Here is a 22,131-nt window from a genome sequence, read left to right as displayed (position 1 = left end):
AATGCCTTGACAAAATTTCACTTCGGATATTAATCGAATCTTCGAATAATCGAATAAGAAAAAAATATTTTCTTTGTCTCATTTTTGATTGTCGAGCTAAAGTATGATCCCGAAACTAAAGTGATTCAAAAATTTTAAATCCAGTATGATGGTGGCCGAAATGGTGGTGACGAAATATTTAAAAATTGTAATCAAAATTTAAATTTCAAATGTAAATCGATTTTTAAAATGTTTAAAAGTTGAACTCGTGAGAAATTTTCAGAAGGGCCAAATTATTTAAATTGCACAAATACATTTTCTTACAAGATTAGAATGGCACTCACAGTAAAACATAACATTTTGATAAATAAATAAATGACGAGCATCAAGATTTCATTTTCCCGCTAATTCCTGGAATTTCCGGGACGCTGGATTACGATATCACACAGCTAGAAGTAACTTACAAAATCTGGATTATTAATCAATAAAACCGAACTGATTTTAAATTGTTTTTAATTAAAATGGTTACACAATTTCACTAAAATTTCAGTTTTCATCTTCAGAAAAATGAGAGCAAATTAGCATTCCGGTCAACAAAGATTGAGCACGAAAATTGTAGGAAATGTCTATCCTTTTCGAATATTTTTTTTTCTTTCATAGAATATTTCAGAATATTAAAAGAAATTCTTTTTTTTATTACCTCAAAACAATGCACTATGCAAAAAAAAATAAGGGCGTTTTGGATTGAAAATTAGATTTTGCATTTAAAAAATAATTTTAACATTTTATGCAGCCATATGTTCGTTGATTTCCTGAAGTCGTCTTATTTTAAATATATGATAACTCTTGTACCAGATTTTTCACCAACATGAACTCAAGCATATAAAAAAATCGAAAATAAGGAAAATAAGGAAAATAATTAATAAATTATTAACATCATATCGATCAGAATATCCCTTTTCAAGATACAGATACAGATTTTTTAATATTCCCTTTTTATTTAAATTTCTTATAATAATGAAAGCCTTCAATTCTGGAAAAAAAACTTGTTATGCAAAATTACGTCTTTGAACAAATGGCGTGGACAAAATTCATCCATATTATAATTACAAAAGGTCTCGAAAAAATGCAAAATTCTAGAAAATCACAAATATTTTATCAAGTTTTTTTGTCCCCAGCCCTTCAAAAATCACCGGCAAAAAAAGCAATTTTCAAGGAAAACAAATTGTACAGTCTATTGGTAACTATATGAATACTTGTTTAAATTTGATATTTTTTATTACTCTCCCCTCGACCTCGACAAGGGCTGAGTGACAAAAAATTTAGTTAAAATTTGCTATATCCTAACTGGCAATATAAATGTCACCAAAATTTAATAAAACCAAATTTACAGTTTAAATATATTCAGAAATTTTGTTAAGAATGTATGTTTTGATAAAAGGTTCAATTCTAGAGTTTTTTTATTTTCATTTTTTGCTTTTTTGAGTTTCTGAAATCGCTTTGAGTAAGGAGTATTCAAAAACACCCAAAAAGCAAAAAAAAAAAAAATTGGGCCATTAAAAAAATCTAGATTCATAAATGCCACCCTGTTTTCCACGATCCACTCTGACATTTTGATGCACCATGCGTCTCCATGGAAACATTGATCTCAACTCTTTTTGAAGGAGCCGCATGGTACTTCTGCTTGGAAAAGCAGACTTGATCATTTCCCCAAACGTCACGTTCAACAACAGATCCCACGGAAACACTACAGAATAAAACAACTCCGCAAATAGACCCGTTTTATTTTTGTTTTTTTTTTTGTATTTTCACTTTTTTCTCTTTTTTATGTAATATATCTATGATTTAATTCAATAATTAATAACAATGTACAATAAAATCAAAATTCTTTTCCTAGTTCGATTTTTTCTTTTCTCTTTTAAATTGTTCTTTTTTTGCTCTTTTGGTTTGCTCTTTTTAAAAGGAAATGAAATGGTTCGAAAACTAGTTAGTGTTCCTTTTCTTTTTCATTTTTTTTTCCTGCAGCAGCTGCACTTTATCTTCTTCTTCCTTTTCTGCTTCTGCTTCTGCTGCTTACTGCTGTTCATCTCGAGTGAGAGAGACACACAGGAACAGGGCGGGGTGGTGGAGAACATTTGCGCTTCTGCCGGCTTCTGCTTTTTCCGCTTCCGGGGGGTCGCCACGAACGTCCGTGCGTTTTTTTGGGGGGTGCGGGGGGTTTGTGTATTGTTTTCCTGTTCTCTCGATTTTATTTTTCACCACTTTTTTTTTGTTTTCTCGTGATTTTTAATCTCTTTACTTTAATGACTATTTGCTATACAATTTTATGTTTTCTCTGTTTTGTTTTTTTTTTGCATCATTTTTTTTTCCTTTTTTCACTGAAATAACATTGATAGAATGAATTTCAAGGCTTTTTAGTTACTTTTAAATTTACTTTTTACTTCCATGGGTTTCATTCTTCTGCTTTGTTTATTTTCATTAAATTAAAAGTTTAATACTCTTTCTCTCAGTGTTGTTTTGCTGGTTTTGCTTGTGTTTGGTTTTCCAATCTGTCAGTTTTATCATATTTGTTTTTGTTTTGTTGTGAAATATTATCAAACGTTTTTCTGTCAATCGTGAGAATCAAGTAAACAATTAATAAGAAATAAAACTGTTTTGTGTTTTCTTTTGTCTGTTCTTGTTTATTTTGTTTCTCATTGGTTTCAACAACTATTTAAAATAAATAACATTTGTTTGTTTTTTTTGTTCTTGTTTTTTGTTTGTTTGTCATATACTAAGGTAGGTCACTATATTTAGCACTAAACTCACTTGAAATATTAGTTCGAACCTAACTGTAAGAGTTTTCTTTTGTTTTTCTTCCATTTTGTTTTGGTTTGCTTCCAAGGGGGTTAGGAGGTTAGAGATGGGAAGGGAAGGGAAGTCGGGGGACAGGAGGATTTCTCGAGAAGTTTGAGAGAAAATAGGGCTGGAGATCAGTGTTGTATTCTTTGTCGAGTTTAATCGGATGATGCGCGGTGATCTTAATTGAGTTTACCTACATATAACAAGTAATAATAAGTTTTTGTTGTTTTTTGTTGTTGTTTAATAGTAATGACAAGATGAAGACCACATGTTGATACGAAGAGAGAAGGAACCTAGTAGGCGTGTTTGATTTTCGTTCATTTTTATAGGTTTTTTGTTTTGGTTGCGCGCTGACGGTGGGCTTGCTTTGTTTTTCTTTTCTCTTGACTTTTGTTTTCTTTTGCCAGGGGCGTATCCGTTTCGGAAATTGGGCGTGGCCAACTTGGTTGTTGTTTTGTTCTGACCCTGTTCCGTTTGTAAGTTGTTGTAAGTTTGGTTGTTTGTTTGTTTGTATGTTTTTTTTTTCATTCTCGTCGCATTACATTTATATATATGGGGGAATATCGTTCTGAACACATGCATGGCATTTGTTGTGATTAAAATCGTGTCGCTTGTCAGTTGTTTTTTGTTTGTCTGTCAACGTCTGTTCGTCGATTCGATAAGATCTTTTAGAAGCATTAGCCGCATTTTTTCCGCTTGTGCGTCATTATAACAGTTGATATAATACACAGTACCGAAAGGGGAACCGGAAGCTGCTGCTTATGCTCTCGTGTGTGTGAGTGTTGATGTTTGTGTGTATGTTACGTTAAGCCCTCTTCGATTGCTTGGCAAACCAATAAACCCACCGGGCGCAAACATAGGAAAAACCATCAGGCAAAAATTGATCCATCAGTTCAAAGTAGCTGCAACATTTTTTAAGTATCTCTCCTATCTGATTTTTTCCTTTAGAAAAACATTAACAAAAGTAACAAAGTAACAGCGAATAGAGAGTAGTAGAAGTAGTAGTATCAGTAGATAATGACAAATAATGTACATGTCCGTTTAGTTTTTTTGTTTTGTATCAGTGTTGGTCAGCTACAAAACTACGAGTACTTATCAAAGTTGGCTCTGATGCGCGAGTTGCGATCAGATCAAAGGCGGCTGGTTTCAAATAAATATCAGGCTCAAGAGGGGTGGGGCGAGGGGGGGTTGACCATAATTTAAATGCAACAATCAAGTTAGCCTAACTTTCTGTAACCGGGTGGGGGAGTTTGGGAGGTTGCTATGGTTTCGAGAAGAAAACCAGCTCGTTTTGCTTTTTTTTCCAGGTTGCTTGGATTGAACGCACTCTGGGTTCGCGTATTTTTGTGTGTTTTAAACTAAAAGAAAACACACACAAAACATAACTTTGGGGAAGGCTACGCTGTTCGCACTCATTCGTGCGCACTCGTTATTCGGCTAGTTTATTTTTTTCTCGTAATAATTTCTTAAACTACTACACGGCTTCTTCAAAGTAGCTACACTTCTTCTTGCTTGTGTTTTACCCGCGAATTTAATTTTTCCTAACAAACGTGTATGCTTTGACTTTATTTTGGCTAATATTCAGCAAAACGTACAAATTCAAAGCAAGAAGATTTCACCACGAATGAAATGTTACTTGGAAAAAACGCAAAATCTAACAAATTCAACGGAGATTTTGTGAGTGAATTTTTATTTTTGTTTACTTTTTTTTTTGGATAGGCGCTATTAGTGCTGAAGAAGAGGATTTTTTGTTTCCTGTTTTTATAATGTGTTATTACTTTTGTTATTTCATTTTTATCTATCCTGTGAACAACTACTAGTAAACCGACGTGTGTGTGTGTTTGTTTTTTTCTGTGTTTCGAAGTGTCATTTTTTATATGAAATAGTGTTTTTTCCTCTCTTTTATCAAGATGGTTCATCTTAGGTGACGTAAGTATTATACACACATATGCTGATTTGAAGAAATCTGTGATTTTGTTTTTTGGTTCCTATAGAGTTATAAATGTCCATAAAGGTGTTCGAACGATGTCATATTTGCCTCCCTTTCTTGTTTTGTTTACTTTATCGCTTAAGTGTGTGGGATTTTATTTTGGTGTTACTTCGTTTTTTTTTTTCTTTCCTTCTTTAAATGTACGTGCACAGTAGAATGTGTTGTATGTGGGTGTATCTGTGAGTGTGTTTGAGTTGCTTTTTTTAAACTTCAGAAACGCGACGTTCCGTTATTTTATGAAGTTTCACTTTAAAAATGCTTACTTGGTTTAGTTTAATAACCCCCTCCCCAACGATGTGTAGGTTGCTCACTTACAATAAGTTTACCACTTTTTATTTTGTTTTACTCTCTTTTGCACTACAAATGGTATTTTCTTTATTGTAACAATTCTTGACTCGCCTTATCGCCTACCGATTGATGATTGGTTGATGGGAAGAGTGCTTGTGGTGAGCAACGTAAAACCCCTTTTCTTTTGGGAATCGAGAGCAACAAGGGAGGCGGGGAGGGATCGGATGAAAGCAAGCCCTGCTACTGAGATTTACTCTTGGCGATGAACATTCCCCCATACAGTATAAAATGATCCGGCTGGTGGTGGCCGGGCAGGTCGTAGCAGGCCGAACTAAAAATTTGAAATCAAAATAGATTTTTTTAAAGCTGAGAAAAAAGTTTAACAGATTGGTTGGAAATATGCGCTAAAACCAGGAAATTGAGTTTTTTTTTCAAATATAATTTAATTTCAAAACTGTATTAGTGATGAAACTCAGTTTTGGTTGCGTACTTCAATGAGGTTCTCTCAACGTAACGTTTTTTCTGTAAATGTACTCTTGAAATCGGCTACTCCCAATAATCTTGAAAAGGTTTTATTGAGTTTCGTTTACGAGTTTCGAGTGAGTGTCAAATGAATTTCTTTTAATGAAGAATCTCCAAACGCTGTTCTGCAGATCTTTGCAAATCTAGAGTTTTTTTTGATTAGGTCCTATAAACATATGAAAGACAATGGTTTATTGGTCCTTTTCAAAAAAAACGCTGGAAATATTCTAGAATATTTTGAAATGTATGCTGGCATTCTTACAAGGAAACTCTAAGCAACGAAAACATTCTCAAAATCTCACAAGAAAATATCAATTTAAGCCAAAGTTAGAACATTTAAAAATCTCGACACTTTTTTTTGGAACTGAGAGTTTCTGACACAACACAACGGTGGTTGCCATGGTAACACCTCAAAAGCTACTCAAAATGACAATTTATCACAGAATCGCAGAGTGCAGAAAAAAGAGAGGCCTACTACGATCTGTCGGCGGTACGACGGTGAAATCCAGGTGGTTTTTAATTTTCTTCTTTCAAAGAGTCGAACTTTACAATCCGTTTTCTGAGTGTGTCTGTGTTTTTTGTGTAGGAGTGTGTATTTTAGCTACTAAGTATTAAACTTGTCTCAATCTAAAGGGTTCATATTTTTCATCGTATCATTGTTACTTGTTTTGGTTTTACACACTAGTTGCGCTAAACTCGATAGTTCTTCTAAATGTCTGCTTTTGTTTCCTTTTAGTCGCTGATTTTCTTTCTCTTTCTTTAATGTTATTGATTTTATTGGATTAGCTTTAACGTTATCTCCTTTAAGATTTCTATGTTTGCGCTTAAATCAACAGGTTTTAACCCTATTTCCTCTTTACTTGGTTTGCCTTTATTTCATAACACGAAACTTATTCCTGGTTTTATTTATTTTTTGCTAGGTTCGTCGATTTTTTTTTGTTCATTTTTATCGCTTATTTGATACTTCCTATAACTCTGTAGCTGTCATTACGAGATTGTGACTATTTTGGTTTTCTTACTGCAAAGGTTTCGCGCGCAAGTTTAACTCGCACCACACCTCGTTTTTTTGTTTGTTTTAAAGTATTTCATCGCTAGCGCTTGTTTCTATCCGCAAAAAATTACTTCGCGAATCATGCCCGTTTTTGGAAATCGGTTGTAACAGTAAAAATACCTTGTTTTTATTTGCAGTTTTGTTTTTTGCATTCATAGTGTAAAAATGTGTATTTTTTTGTTCATTATTGCGTAAATATCTCGACCATCGTTACAATTTAAGGTTGTGTTTTACTTTTTACTCATTAAGTATAGGTTTTTCTTTATTTTACAAGAAGTGTCGTTTGTTTTTTTTCGCATTTTTGCTATTTTTAGCAACTCGTGCGTGTATCATTTACTTGTTTTTTTTTTTTTGTTAAATACAATTGGTCATATATTTTAAGTGTTCTATGCTGCTGCGTTTTTGCACCACACCGGTAGCGACAATCTGCTTTCTCTTTTAAAACCGAAATCCTGTCGAACTGAAATTGGTGATGGCTGATAAATAAAGTTAGGTTCTGCATCTGGCTAGAAATCTTCCAAGTTGCTGAAAGAATCAACTCAAGAGTTAGTAATTTGAACCAGATTCTAACTACCACCCCGAGGCAATCGCAGCAACCCGCAGCTGTCACCTTGACCGCGCCGCGCAACTGCCACGTGCTTCCTTCCACACGCGGTCATGACATACCACGACCTACCTAGATTGTCACAAAGCTTGAACTAGGGCGATCCCCGGATTTGGCGCGCCCGGTTGCAGATCCAGATCTCGTGTTGCATTACAATCCACTCGGTCCGCTTGACGATGTCCTGGAAGCTAATAGCAGTCGTTTAGAGGAGGTCACGCACGCACGCACGCACAACAACGAGTTCAAGACAACGATCAATCAACGCTTTTCTAATCAACATCAACGATTCGTTGCAACACTCAGTCCAGTAACTATGGTGACGGTTGGGCGCGGTGGTGGTGGTCAACAAGACTAGTCTCTCTTTTAGGATTTTCCAGTGTTCCGGGTTTGTCGTCATGATCTTTTGTTGTCTCAAGTGTGTGTGTTCATTTGTGTGAGTGTGGGTAGAAGAAGAGTGGGATTTTCTTTTGAGGGGTAGGCAGACAGAGAAGAACAAGAAGAAACGGGGAATTTTCAGGCGGGAAAAGCACCTAAAGCTTCGACTCGAAATTTGCAATTTATCGCCATGGTGACGCGGCCTGCTTCGATGGGCGCTACACGGTCAGCCATCACGCCAAAAGCTACTAAAAATCAGTGTGTGTTGATTAGATCTGTTTCTCTCGCTGGTCCTACCGGAAAGCTTACTCGCGCGCGGCCTACTACGATCCACCTGCGCCGGTTTTGACAGGTGCTGTTGTGTGAGTGATGCGATAGCCTACTTTGCTTAGCGGGTTGGCTCTTATCAAGTCGCGGCAAAACATCCGTGTTTGCTTTGATTACACTTTCAACTCCGACGGATGTCGTCGTCGTCGACGGCCCTGTTTGGTTTGGCCTTCAGCCTCAAAGGGGGGGTTGTCAACTCTCTTTCGCTTGATCGCCTCTTTAGCTACTTAGGTTTTTTTTGGTTTTAGTTTAGTTCACTTCCTTCGCTCTCTTCGCGTCTTCGTGCTCGACTCTAGTGGGTAAGCTGTCTTTTGATATTCATTAATTGCTCATAATTGTTGGATTTTTTGGGGCTTTGTTTGGGTTTGCAAGGTGCTTCACCTTATTTTGCGTTTTGTGTTTTTTTTCTTGTTGTTTTCACTATAGGTCGATTTAAGACTTTGTCACCTTTCTTCATTTTCGATCTTAACTATAAGGCAGAAAAACAGTACTTTAAACATTGTGTTCTTTTTTGTTGTTTTTTTTTTTATCTTCACTATATACGATTTTTTCATTATTCAACTTCAATGGTTCTTCTTACTTTTTTCGTTTAAAGTAAAGTAAGGGAGAGGGGGGTATACATGGAAGGAGGGGGGTGGGGACAGAGAGAAGGATTCTTTCCTTTGTTTTGATGCTCGCAAAATAGACTAACTAAAGCTGTCTGGTACAAGTTAAACGATAAATGCCTCGGCAATTTGTCGCCAATTACAACGCCCTTAAACTTGCTTAACTTTTAAGTTTTATAAATTTTTAAAAGAAAAACTGTCGTATTTTACATCGTATTCATTAACTTATGATTGAACTATTATCATTTGTCTAATATATATGTGTATAATCAATGCTTTTATTTTATACAAAATTAAGAACAAACAGTACCCTGAAACTTTCCGAATTACGATTGCAAAGTTCATCCACTGTTTTCTGGTGTAGATTAAGTTTACTTAAAGATTACTGCAATTTTCCTTACGTGCTTTCCATTATTGTGTGAAAACGATGTAATGTAATTGTGTGTCTCGTGTGAGTGTATGTGAGTGACTTCCAACGCAACGAATGAGTTCCATGTGAGTGAGAGTGTCAAACAGTGAATTGTTGTGATTGTTTTCCTTTAATGTAACTGTCATGGTGATGTATCAATGTGGAGTGCGCGTTTCGTCAACTCTTTCAACTTCTTTTTCTTTCTCTCTTACGGTAGCTTGCTTGCTCTTTTTATTTTGTTCTGCTCAAACATAATACTCATTTTGTTATTTCCTTTTCACTGTGTGTGTGTTTGAAACATTTTTTTGAATCGCTAAACCAGCAAACTTGATTAAAGAAATCTTCTTCAGAGACGCACAGCATGCCGCGTCACTATTTGAACTGTTTTACTTGGTTCCTTTGTATTTTTTTACTTTTGATTCTTTAAACGCGTGGCCTACTCTGCCCCTAACAGCGCAGCATTCTCTCTTTAAGATTGCGAAAATTTTAATTTAAGAAGTTTAAAAAAAATGTTAAAAAACGAAATGCATGCTGTTTTTTCTCTTTCTTTGCTTTCTTCTAGTGTGTAGCCTAATAATCCTTCACTTTTTTAGTTGTTCTGCTGTGACAAAATCTGTATTGCTCTCTTCTTCTTGTGTTCTTCTTCATCTCTCTTTAAAAAAACCGTCGCATTTAGAAACTAGCAACAAAAAAGATCAAACTGAAACGCGCGAGATCTATCGTCTCTCTCTTTCTTTTTCTCTCTCTCTGTTTTCTGTTCATCCCTTTTGCACAATCACGTAAAGGAATTTATACTGTTGTCGATTTTGTCCAAACCGCGAATTTCTCTGTAAAAAATTAAAGAAAGTAAATTTAAGATTTTCAGAATTTGAGTTAGAAACAGGTGGTGTGAAGACTTTTTTTGGTGTTAAATTTAGATAGTTGATTTTTCTTACAAAAAGTAAATAAAATAAAAACACAACAACTGATAGATTACGTTTTGTTTTTGCTTGTTCCACATTGAAGTAGGCATGCAATTTTATTTCAACCAAAAAGTGTTTTTTTTGCGGCTGGTTTGCTTATAATACAAATTATGGCTATACAACAGTAGTAGTAAGAGTAGTAAGATAATAACAGTAGTAAAATTAGCAGAGTAGTACTGTCAAACAGTGCCGGGAGGTTTTCACTACATTTCCGTTTTGCAAATGGGTCAAAATTGGGTCAATTTCAGTTCGGTTAGTCGAAAGGGGGGTTGGGGGGAGGGGGTGCATTTCACACAAACACACTGCACACTGCACTGCAAATGTTGCTAGTGAGGTCACCGCCAATCGATCGAAGAACAGTCGAAACGAACGCGCACAGATAGAAACATCCCATTCTGGCCACCCAAAAGTTAAGGGAAGGAAAAAGTTTTTTCTCCGAGATTCAAGGAAGGAAGGAATCTCCGGAAGACAGCATGGCCCGGTTGCTACGATTGTGTCAGGCACACATAGGACGTCATGCAATCGATCTCGCGAGGGAGGAAGAGGCAAAGAGCACAAGCACAAGAGCAGTTGGCCATGGGTTTGGCTTTGACTTTCACGTGCGCCAGCTTTTGCTTCTGCATAAAACATAATTACAGCGGGGGTTTTTGTTACAGTGCAATCATAGAGTAGGAATCGAGATATTTTGAATGCAATATATTTTTTTTATTTTTATTTTATTTGTCTTAAAAATAGTGATTTTTTTTTCTCTATAAACAATGAAGTAATTTTTGTCCATACAATCCTACATACAATTGTGGCAGGTATTCATAAAAAAATTAAACAAAAAAAAATCCAAAATCATTGTGGACGAATGAAACTTTAATATTTAAATAACAACATTGTAGATAATTCAAAAACAAAGCCTTTGTAAAATTATCTAATTTCTTGAGTAAAAATATTTTCCATGTTCTAAATCAATCCTTACTGTCAATTTTTATTTAAAAAAATATTATGGGCCATTCAGTTTTTTTCCTGAATTCTTCTCTCTCTGACTAGATAAAAAAAACAGTTCTGATGATGCTGTTTTTTTTATATTTTGACTGCTGTCAAAATTTCGTGAAATATGGACAAAATAATTGTGCAAAATGGGACAGTCCTGACACGATTGTCTGAGGTTTGATTATACAAAGGTCTTCATACAAATTTAGGAATATTAAATTAAAATTTAAATTAAAATAGTTCCAAAGAGCTTCACTATTTTATTATAACATAAGTTTTAAAACAATAATGGTAGCAAATCTTTAACTGCTGTAATCTTGTGAAGCAGAAAAAAAATCATAAAAAGTGAAAATGCCATAACTCTGTAACGTCACCAGAGTAACCAGAGTTTTCAATTACACGGTCAACAATAAATAATAATAAAAATACAATTTTTAGCAGCAATCCACACAAAAGGCTATTCAAATGTTTAATAATCAATATCTTGAGAATGAGTTTTTGGATCGATTAGGCGGAGTCTACGGCAAAGTTGTAGGTATCGCTTAGAAATTCTCAAAAAAAAGTAACACTCGCAAAAAATTTACCCACATTTGTAATTGGGCACTAAAATGAAGCTTAGATTGCTGATATTATTGTTTACAGCGATAAAGCTTATTTTTCTGAGTACAATGACCCTTTGTACGACCACAAAGAGTTTAAAATGGATTTTTAAATCAATTTTGAAAAATTAACCTCGCGGTCCTTCTTGACAGAAAAGCTCCTACTTGACAGCTCGTTCCAAGGGGACCATAGTTAATCCATCGAAAAAATGTTGTCTTGTCAAAAAAAAAAAAAAAATATTTGCATTCAAATGAAAAAAAAAGTGATCAGAAATGGTTTTTAATCGTGTTTTTTACCATTGTACATAAAAATTGACATAGGGCTTTAGTACCCAATTCAACATTTAATGCAAGAGATGGACTGCGCAAAATATTTTCTTGAAAAAATATCCTTTTCCAAAATGATTTAGATAAAAAAAATGCCATCTTTTAAGCTATGGCACAAGTAGGTCAAAAACCATTTGGCAGTGCTGCCAATTTTTCGTTTTTTTTTTCAAAACGTGGAAAATCGTAGAAAAATTATGTTGACTTTAATTTAAGATGTAAAATCAACTTTGCAATCGAAAAGTACATAAATTTTGATATCGAATTCTTGTAGCCAACGTGAATTTTTACCTTGTTAAAGTAATGACCAATCAGACAATTTCCCATAAATTTGCTTCAAAGTTGTTGAAGACCAATGGTTGCTGAGATACGGACTCGGAAAAACAAATCACATGAAGCTTTTTTCTATACCAAAATAGCGTTGAAACATGCATCCAATTTTCAATGTCAACAAATGAATGTATTTCCGACCATATCTCGGAATTTGAAAAATAGTTCGAGCTGGCAAAATGTTATCTACCAGACTGGCTTATTGTTATATGGAAAATTTAAAAATGTTCAAATCATACCAGGACAATGTTTTTTTTTATTTATTTTGGACCTCAAAACAACACCCTAAAAATTGGAGCTGATTGGTTTCGTCTACATTGCGTAATTGCTTTTATTTTTTTAAATTTTGTATGGAAATTTGTGTGGGAAAACTCACATTTTTCTGATTTTTTTAATTTTTATTTTAAAATGAATTTTCGAACCAACAAAATGACGTTTTCTAGTTTTGCTCAAGGTTGAATGTTCCGTTTTGGGCTATTGATTAAGAATTATGACATTGTGAAGGCTGATAAATCTGTAATGCATAAATTTTTCAATATATCTGACATAACAAAACAATGAAATTGAATTTGTAGGAAATACTTAATCAACAATTGAAAGAAAATGTTGTTCAACTTTCTCAAAAAGATATGAAAAATGTTTCAAAAGCATGTTTTTTAGTACAGATTGCTCCGTCTTAAACACCCGTCTATGATGCAATCATTTTCCTAGCTTTTCCTTTGCGACACGTGCTTCTTGCATAACAGTATACCGCTGGATATTGCTCATTTCGAGAGACCAGGGCCAGGGCAACACGTCAATCGTCGTGCTTTGCTGGACAAACCCTTAAGTAGTTTTGCTCTTCTCTGCGCCCTAAAAGAGACACACGTGTTTCGCCAAATTCCATCTTTTCTTCATATGTGACATAAAAGTTCTCACACAGTAGGCGATGGAGACGGACGGTGCGTCAGCTTGGGGTCCCACTTTTGTGACGTTTGACGATTTGTTTGGAACAAGTGAAATCCACCCAACACTGCTCGCGAACAGAAATTATTATTTTCACTAGCTTTACACAAAAGTTAACAGATTTGCTCGGTAGTAAAACTTATAATTACAGGTTTTTTTTTTGGAAATCAAAGATAAACGGCTAGCCTAGCATGTTTTTTTTAGTTTTCTCAACGCAACGCAAAAGGGAAAATTGTGTGTGATATTTGAACTGAAAACGAAATTATAACAAAAAAATTATTCAGGCAGCGGTGTGTTCAGCAAAACAGGAAAATATTTAGACAACCAAAAGGGAACAATTTCTTCGTGTGAGTGGAGGTGCGTTTTTGTTTAATTTCTCGGAGTGGTTTCTATTGCTGCGTGAATTCAACAACAACAACGATTTTTAAACGGAAAGTGGGTGGAAAAAAGAAAAAAAAAACTAGTTGTGTTTACAGTGTGGACAACATAAAAAGAAAGAAGGAGAAAAGAAAAGACAAACCAACTAACTAAACCATAACATGAAAACGCAAGGCAAAACAATAAAAGTGTTACAGAGAGAACAATACAATATCAGGAAACTTCAAATTTTCAGTGTTTCGAAAATCGTTTTTTTTTTTGTTTTTCATCAACTTCAATTTACAAAAGAACGCTTGAGCGTGACTTTTCGTTTTACATCAAAATATGGTATTTAAAAAGGTAACCAAACCAACTGATTTTTACAGAAGAAATATTGTGTGTGGGTGTGTTTAAAACTTTTGTCTGTGGTGCGAGGGGGAGGAGGTGCACACTGTTGCTGTTTTAATTGTTCCAATGAGACAACAATAACAATCCAAGTAGGGTTAGCAAATTTCGAGAATGCACGCTCGTCACTCACACACGCACGCCCAGAAAGATAGACGAGCGGGGGGTTTTTGTACAGATTTTAGAAGGAAAAAAGTGTTAAACAATAGGAAACAAAATGGCGGGAACGAAACAAATGCAGACAACAAAATCAACAACAGATCGTAATTGTACAATTTTAGTGGCGGTTTTGTATATTTGTTTTGGGTTAATTTGCGTTTGTATTGACATAAATTTTGCGTTTTGTTTGTTTTGTTTGTTTGTATTGGTTGCTTGGTTTTTCCCACAACAAACGAAAAAGTACTACTTCTAACATGTCAAAAACAAGTAACTTGGTTCTAACGTAACAACTTGCCTTTGTTTACATAACAAATAACGCAACGAAATGAAAGTAATCCAAAAGCCGCTAACGTAACAAATTGAAACACCAAAAACAACTCGCTCGTTTTGGTGCGCAAAAAAAACAACAAAACAGAAAAAGGTAAACAATGCCAGCATAGTATTATGTCAACTATTTAGTATAAACACAGTCAAAGGGGGTTCAACAACATCATTCGATCCGAACAACTGTTAACAAGCAGCTAGTTTAAAGAGTGTATCAGTGTGAGTGTGTGATTGTTTCTTTGATGAGTTGAGGGTTAGAGAGGTGTTGGTGATCGCAGCAGGCCGCGTTAGCGGCGATTGTTCTTGCTGTGATCGCGTCCTGTGTGGGTGGATGAATTTCCATGGTCTGCTTCGATCGACTAGGGTTGTTCGTGTGTTGTGGGGTTGTTTTTTTTCGCTACAGCCAACTATATTTACACTACGAGAAAGGTTCGCCTGGGAATCGGTCGATTTTCTTTTTTTTTTTTGCACAATATCCAAAACACGAGTAATTTTTCTTGTCTATCTATCCGTTTCTAATAATAGATAATGATGCAGTGTGTGAGTGTGTATGTGTTTGGAGGGTAGAACTACGATTATTTTTGCTGGCATCTCTCGATTAGCAAAAAAACTGATGCAAAAGAAACTGTGCGAGTGGGTGAATCTCTACTCTGATGAAGGGGGATGTTGTGAAAGGGTGGGGGTAAATCCTCTCTCTCTAAATGAAGGTCATATCGAAAAAGGGAGGGGAGGGGGCACAAACACACACACACGCCTATCGATGATGTATGGAATGAGGCCAAGTATGGGGAAAAATCAATGACGGCAAATGCTAAAGAGAACAAGAAGAAGAAGAGAGAAAAGAGCTGGCTTCTGTAGCAGAAACAAAAAAAGAAGTTTTTTAAAAAGAGAAGGAAAAGTAGAACGATGAAAGATATAGAGAGCAATTATGATTTGGATGGCACTACTTTTATTATGTTGAGGGGACGGGTGATGTTGGTTTGCCATGCCAGATGGAGATGAAGGGGGGGTGGCGACATCATTTGAAGAGATGAGACAAGGGTGGTATTCACAACTCTGTTTGTTCGACGCTTTTCCGGTGCTTCAAATTTCATTCAAGGACTCGCGCAGACTGCCATAGGTATTAAGGTCAGGTGACACAGCATGTATATTAGGGTGGGTCATTTTTTTCGAAAGTGCTCGGATCCGACTGAAATAGGGTCCATCTTGTAGAGGGTACCCATAGGGACTCTCATACCAAATTTGAGCTCATTTGTTTGAAAACTGGCTTGTCGCTCGGGGGTTAAAGTTTACATGGAAATTACTACACTAAAACCCCCGTTTACGCGCAGGCGTTACGCTTTTTGTTTGGTTGATTTCTCGAAAACAGTGTAATGTTTTTACATTCTTTTGAAAGCAATTTGTAGATCTGCACAAGACGTATAAATCGCTTCAAAAAGTTTGCAAAAATATTGCGTCGTTCCAGAGAAATTGACGAAATACAAAGCGTAACGCCTGAGCGTAAACCGGGGTTTTAGTGTATAAGAAATGAGTGATTTTGCTTCAAACGCTCCTACAAGCTAAGCGACAAACTTTAGCCCACACTTACACTAGGTAGCCGTGTCGGGGGTGGTCCAAGGAACATTTTTCTCTAAGGGTTCATGGTCATCCGTTCAACCCTGAGCTTGCGCAAAGCCGAAATATCCGGCGACGCCGGAATTCTTCAAAATCTCAGTTTTGACGGTCAACGCATGCTACAAACTATGACAGAAGCATCGTTTGAATGAATGGAAAACGCGACGCCAAACGTCAACTCACTGTTTAGAAGCAAAAAAAAAGGGTTCATAATTGTGGTTTTTACTTTTTGTATTAAATAACAAATTATTAATATTTTTTTCATGCTTATTTCTAGAGCGAATTATTTGAATTAAGGTGTGAAACATAATTAAATTAAAAAAAACCCTTTATGTGGTAGGACATCGTGGACGGAAACAGTTAATTGTCACACATGGCCAGCGGAATCGACGGCGAGGGGTTCACCGGAGAAGTCATCGGGATGGACAGGACATGTAGAGTTAGTTACGGTTGGAATTCGTGGAGGGAAGTGGTTGCTCGACGCACAGGGCCAACAGAATAGCCGACTTGGGGTTCGTCTGGCAAGTCCAGCGGCATCGTCGGCGGGATGTTCACCGGAAGACTCATCAGGATGGACAGGACATGGTTTAATTGACCTTATTGAAACGGTAGCATCGGTTTATCAGGATAATATTTCTATTTGTAAGAAACATACTAAGAAAGTATAGCTTTTTTAATTTTTTTTATTTTTTAAACCAATAAAAGTTATTTTATTAAAGTTTCATAAATATCTTCAACTTTGTATCACTTGAACTTCTACTGCACGCTTATCTTGACCGCGTTGATGATATGGCTCTTGTAGAAATCGAAGCTCCGGAACGTGCAGGCGGACCATCCTGGACTGGACCAGTTCCACCTCGTCACTGTCCTCTTCGGGCACTCCTTCCAACTTCTCCGCCACGTGTCCTTTTCGAATCCGTTTTTGGCCTTTGTTTGTTTGGCCGGAATCACAGGAGGCCCCCCCATCTTCTTCGACCCGATCCATGTTCGCTTGTCGCGGCTGACACGCTTCTCGCCCTCCTCGCTTGCATATTTCTCCAGAAGATCCTGGCAGTTGAGATTTTCCTCCGGTTCCCAGGTGTTTTCGGAATCCTCGCAACCTTTCCACTTGATTTAAAACTGGATCTTTTAGCGCCGAATTCTCTTTGCAACGACCCGCTCAACCACGGACTCGGATTCGGAGGCCATGTTTATTTTCAAAGAAAAAAAAAGACACTTTGTTGGAAAGGCGCAAACCCTCAGATTAGCTTCTAAACAGTGAGTTGACGTTTGGCGTCGCGTTTTCCATTCATTCAAACGATGCTTCTGTCATAGTTTGTAGCATGCGTTGACCGTCAAAACTGAGATTTTGAAGAATTCCGGCGTCGCCGGATATTTCGGCTTTGCGCAAGCTCAGGGTTGAACGGATGACCATGAACCCTTAGAGAAAAATGTTCCTTGGACCACCCCCGATACGGCTACCTAGTGTAAGTGTGGGCTAAAGTTTGTCGCTTAGCTTGTAGGAGCGTTTGAAGCAAAATCACTCATTTCCCATAGTAATTTCCATGTAAACTTTAACCCCCGAGCGACAAGCCAGTTTTCAACCAAATGAGCTCAAATTTGGTATGAGAGTCCCTATGGGTACCCTCTACAAGATGGACCTTATTTCAGCCGGATCCGAGCACTTTCGAAAAAAATGACCCACCCTAATGTATATACTTTTTGTGAGATTTTTTTTTATTCGAGTGAAATGATGACTCTAGATAAATTATGATCAGCTATCAGAAATCGATGCGAAAACTTTCCCGACTAAATATGGATGAAAATTATGCTTTTCTAGGTGAGTGTTTGTGTGAAACTGGCTCTAAAAATGAGTTCAACTCGCTATCGAGTGTTTCGAAAGAGTGAACGAAAACAACACATCGACTCACTAACGAAAAACCAAACTAGAAGACTTCACTCGCTAAATTTCACTTGTTTTCAACTCGATTTTAGCTCTATAACTAAAGAAATCAACTCTAACCAACACTTTTCGTTAATCAACCAACCAATAGCTTGTGTCGAATTGTGTATTTTCCAAATCTTCCAAATCGAATCAAACTGAAGGGGAAACTTCAAACTAAAACAAAAAAAAATTAAGGAAGGTCAAAGGTGTACAGGGACGATTACTCACCGAGACTCATTACAGGTTCAATTTAGAATTAGATTGGGGAAAAGGGTAGGAAGGGGAATTGAAGAAGAATTGCAATTTGCGCGCGCGCTGTGTGTGAATGTTCTAATTGAAACTGAATTGAAGAACCATCAAAGATTCATTTGGCACAAGGGAAGGAAGCGCACACACACACACACATCGGCCGCACACAGTCGTTGGCTGCACCCCGCGAGGCGGATCGATAACCCTCCGCTCCGCTTGCCGTTGAAATATTCAGATCTCGGAGCAGCACGCGTTCGGTGGAGACGCATGGCAGTTGGAGCGGTGCCAGCTAGATAGAGTTGAATGCCGTTTTGGAGTAAACGCCATTTGCTTCATACTGATTTTCAATAATTTAGCTGTCAGAGCCATAAAATCAAATTGAAGTATACGCCATTCTGCCGTACAAAACGTAAGAGCACAAGTGATTGCTAATAGCACTAAAGTGCTGACGATGGTGGTGGTGGCGGTGGCGTCGCAATCACTGTTTGGATTGATCGATTCTAGGAATTAGCAGAGTTATTAAAAAATGGGTTCTCATTTGGAATAGTTTCAAACCGGGACAGTAGTGCTGGTCAATCGATACGGAATAACCATCCATACTGGACAGAGGTAAGAGAAAATCAACACCAACAAAAAATATTTTGAAAAAAAAACTTTGGTGACTTCGGTTGAGGTTGTCGTTGAAATTCGTTCAGATAATTTTATTATCGATTTTCGTCCAAACCATTCAAAATTCAATATCTCGCAAACTAAACATAAAACATTGATCGAAATTGGAAAACATGTGTCAAATTTTGTCAGGAGCAAGATGGTGCGGTCAAAACATTAATTTTGATGGTATCACCAAATTTGAACTTGATCAGAAAATGTTGATTTCGAGTGCTGTGTACGTTTGGGGTTGAATAACCCGAATTTAATTTTAAATTCACCTCGCTTAAAATTATATTAAATTACGAATCGAATCTAGAAAATTTAACGGCTTTTTATTCCTTTGTGTTGTACCAAACATAATTATTAGGATATATCTTGTTGTTCATTTCATGCTTGAAATTTGTCTAGTGTTCCAATGTTCGTCAAATTATCTCAAAGGTCTATAAAAAAGGCAAAAAAATAAAAAAACTGAATTTTAAATTTAAAGCCCAACCTTCATTAGTTTGATCCAAAAAGTGTCACAAAAATTCGTTATATTTTCTACAGTAATGCCACCACCATACATTTCTAATAAATATATTTAAAATTTAATTTAATTCATTTAATATATAATATTTCTTTAAATATATTAATTCCGATCTGTGGTCCAAATGTTCTAAATTTGTGAAAAAAAAGTCTGAAAGTGCCCTATTTGATTAAAAATACAAAAATAAACGTTTCCCAATGTAATTTTAACAAGAGTATTTTTTAAAAAAATATTTTGATTTTAACAATAATATTTTTATGCCCCCCCCCCCCCCCCCCCCCTACACAGTTGAACATGTTGAATTTTAAAAGGGTGAAAATTTGATGGTTTTATTTTTTTTTTGTAATTTTACCTAAATTAATGTGTAAAAAAGTTAAATTCAATAGAAACTGATGAAAATTTCACCACCTTTTTTGACACAAAATCTGTCAACATTCCCAGCTGTAATAGTATTTGAGGTTATGTTATGCCTTTAATAATCTCTAGTTATAGTGATTTTTCACCGCCAAAAAATCAAAATTTCGCAGCATGCCAAATACAAAACATTATAATTTCACAGTACTTTGAAATCGGCTCTAAATAAACATAAAAACGTACTCCTTTAGGATTTTAGGAAATTTTGCAGTAGATCAAGATACAAATTAAAACCCCGCTGACACTAAAAAAATATTTGAAAAAAAAGTTGTATTGGATTAATTTGGAAATTTCGAAGAATTTCCGTCAGTTCAATTTATAATTCAGCAGTTTTAATTTTATTGAGATTTTAGAAATAAAATTTATTAAAATATCTCCTTAACGAAGCTCATCCTAAACGTCATATTCATCAAAAGTAAAATCAGTAAAATAAGTGTAATCAAATTTCTTATTTTCTAAAATATCAGCAACAGCAACATACTTAATATTCAAACAAGTTAAGGCAAAATTCTTCAATTGAATAAAAAACATAATTATTTTGATAAACTTTACATAGATTTGCAAATTAAAAATTTCACGCTGTAGTGTTAAATAATGTTCTTTTATAATCTTTTTTGGAATTTTGTTAAATATCTAATCTAATCTATGTTAAATATAGACATTTAGCTGGAAACGTACAATCAATTATCTGCATTTCGTAAAATATTCTTATGAACAATATCTTTAAAAAAAATCTTCATCTGACATGCAATATTTTTTCTTTAAAAACACTTGATTATGCGGCTTCCGCGCGAAAAATCACAAGCCTTAATAATCTCTCTTAATAACATGATTTCTGGAGTTTTTTTTAAAAAAAGGTCCAATAAACCAAATTTCCAGTTTTTGCTTTCTGGGGTTTTTTGAAACCACCTTGAGTCAGGGGAATTAAAAAAAAACACCCAAAAAGCAAAAACTGAAAATTTGGTTTATTGGACCTTCAAAAAAACTCCAGATTTGTTATTCGTTTTGCATTCTAACGCATTTATTTAATACAAGCTCTTCCCGGCAAACTTCGTCCTGCCCTTTTTTGGTTTCCTGACGTTTCTTGCTTGTTTGCTAATTCAGCCTCCTGTGATCAAAATTTGATTTTACGCAGCTTTTCCCATACAATCTGCAGATTTTCCGGAATCGATTCCACAGTGGCCAAAGTTGTCACTTTTTGGCGTAAGAACCTTCCTTGGACTTTAACGAACCCAACGCAACAAAAAGTTCCCCGATACGACGCTCCGTATTGAACTGATTCGCGTTCGAACAAAACCGTCGAAATTTTATATATACAGCAATTCCCCACGAAAACAGCATGGAAAAAAACAAAAGTGCTCGGATCGGGCTCAAAATTTTTCTGGGGGTTCCCTGGCCGAAATAATTAGACCCGTATTTTTTTGTTTGGCCATTAGGGTGACCTACGCCGTGTTAGAATGGTCTAAAAAATGGCCATTTTCGTCGATTTTCGCAAAAACCACTTTTTTTGAAAAATCATAACTCCTCGCCATTTTAACCGATTTCAATTGTCTTATACGCAAATGAAAGGTGATAAGTTGGCATTTCAAAGAAAAATAGTAAGAAGTTTCAAAAATCTAGCCTAACATATGAAAAGGGCGTATGAAACATTAAAATGCCGTTTTGGCGGTGTCTGGACCAAAGAGCCTATGTCTGGAAATATTTTTATCGGATTCCCCGGACATTTTTACATAACATACTAAAATATGGGAGGAGTTCATTAACAGGATTCCGAGATATGATTTTTTGAAAATAAAATCCGTGTTTTTTGACGCGCCGCGCGCAAAAACCGGAAAATGACGAAATTGGCAAAAAATCAACTTTTTTCACTAAAACTGCGATAACTTCAAAATTTCAGCGATGACCTATACATGTCTGGGTATCAAAAGTTGCGTCTTTTAATTACGAAAATTTTGGTACCCAAACATCTATAGGTCATCGCTAAAATTTTAAAGTTATCGCAGTTTTAGTGAAAAAAGTTGATTTTTTGCCAATTTCGTCATTTTCCGGTTTTTGCGCGCGGCGCGTCAAAAAACACGGATTTTATTTTCAAAAAATCATATCTCGGAATCCTGTTAATGAACTCCTCCCATATTTTAGTATGTTATGTAAAAATGTCCGGGGAATCCGATAAAAATATTTCCAGACATAGGCTCTTTGGTCCAGACACCGCCAAAACGGCATTTTAAAGTTTCATACGCCCTTTTCATATGTTAGGCTAGATTTTTGAAACTTCTTACTATTTTTCTTTGAAAGGCCAACTTATCACCTTTCATTTGCGTATAAGACAATTGAAATCGGTTAAAATGGCGAGGAGTTATGATTTTTCAAAAAAAG

At 35.8% G+C, this 22,131-nt stretch overlaps 1 protein-coding gene across 11 annotated transcripts in view; it reads right to left on the bottom strand.

The window, feature by feature from the left end:
* Positions 1-2,185: 2,185 nt before the first annotated feature.
* Positions 2,186-22,131, bottom strand: part of LOC120423878 (plasma membrane calcium-transporting ATPase 1) — a 97,009-nt gene continuing 77,063 nt past the window's right edge. For all 11 annotated transcript variants that reach the window (XM_039587828.2, XM_039587836.2, XM_039587837.2 and 8 more), the window contains one exon: positions 2,186-9,818. In XM_039587828.2, the coding sequence (XP_039443762.1) occupies positions 9,781-9,818 (38 nt within the window). In that variant the 3' untranslated portion in view covers positions 2,186-9,780. The remainder of the gene's footprint in view (positions 9,819-22,131) is intronic.

Source organism: Culex pipiens, chromosome 2 (genome assembly GCF_016801865.2).
Source record: "Culex pipiens pallens isolate TS chromosome 2, TS_CPP_V2, whole genome shotgun sequence".
Taxonomy (NCBI): Eukaryota; Metazoa; Arthropoda; class Insecta; order Diptera; family Culicidae; genus Culex; species Culex pipiens.
Note: the sequence above shows the minus strand (reverse complement) of the source record. Positions and strands in the feature narration are given on the sequence as shown.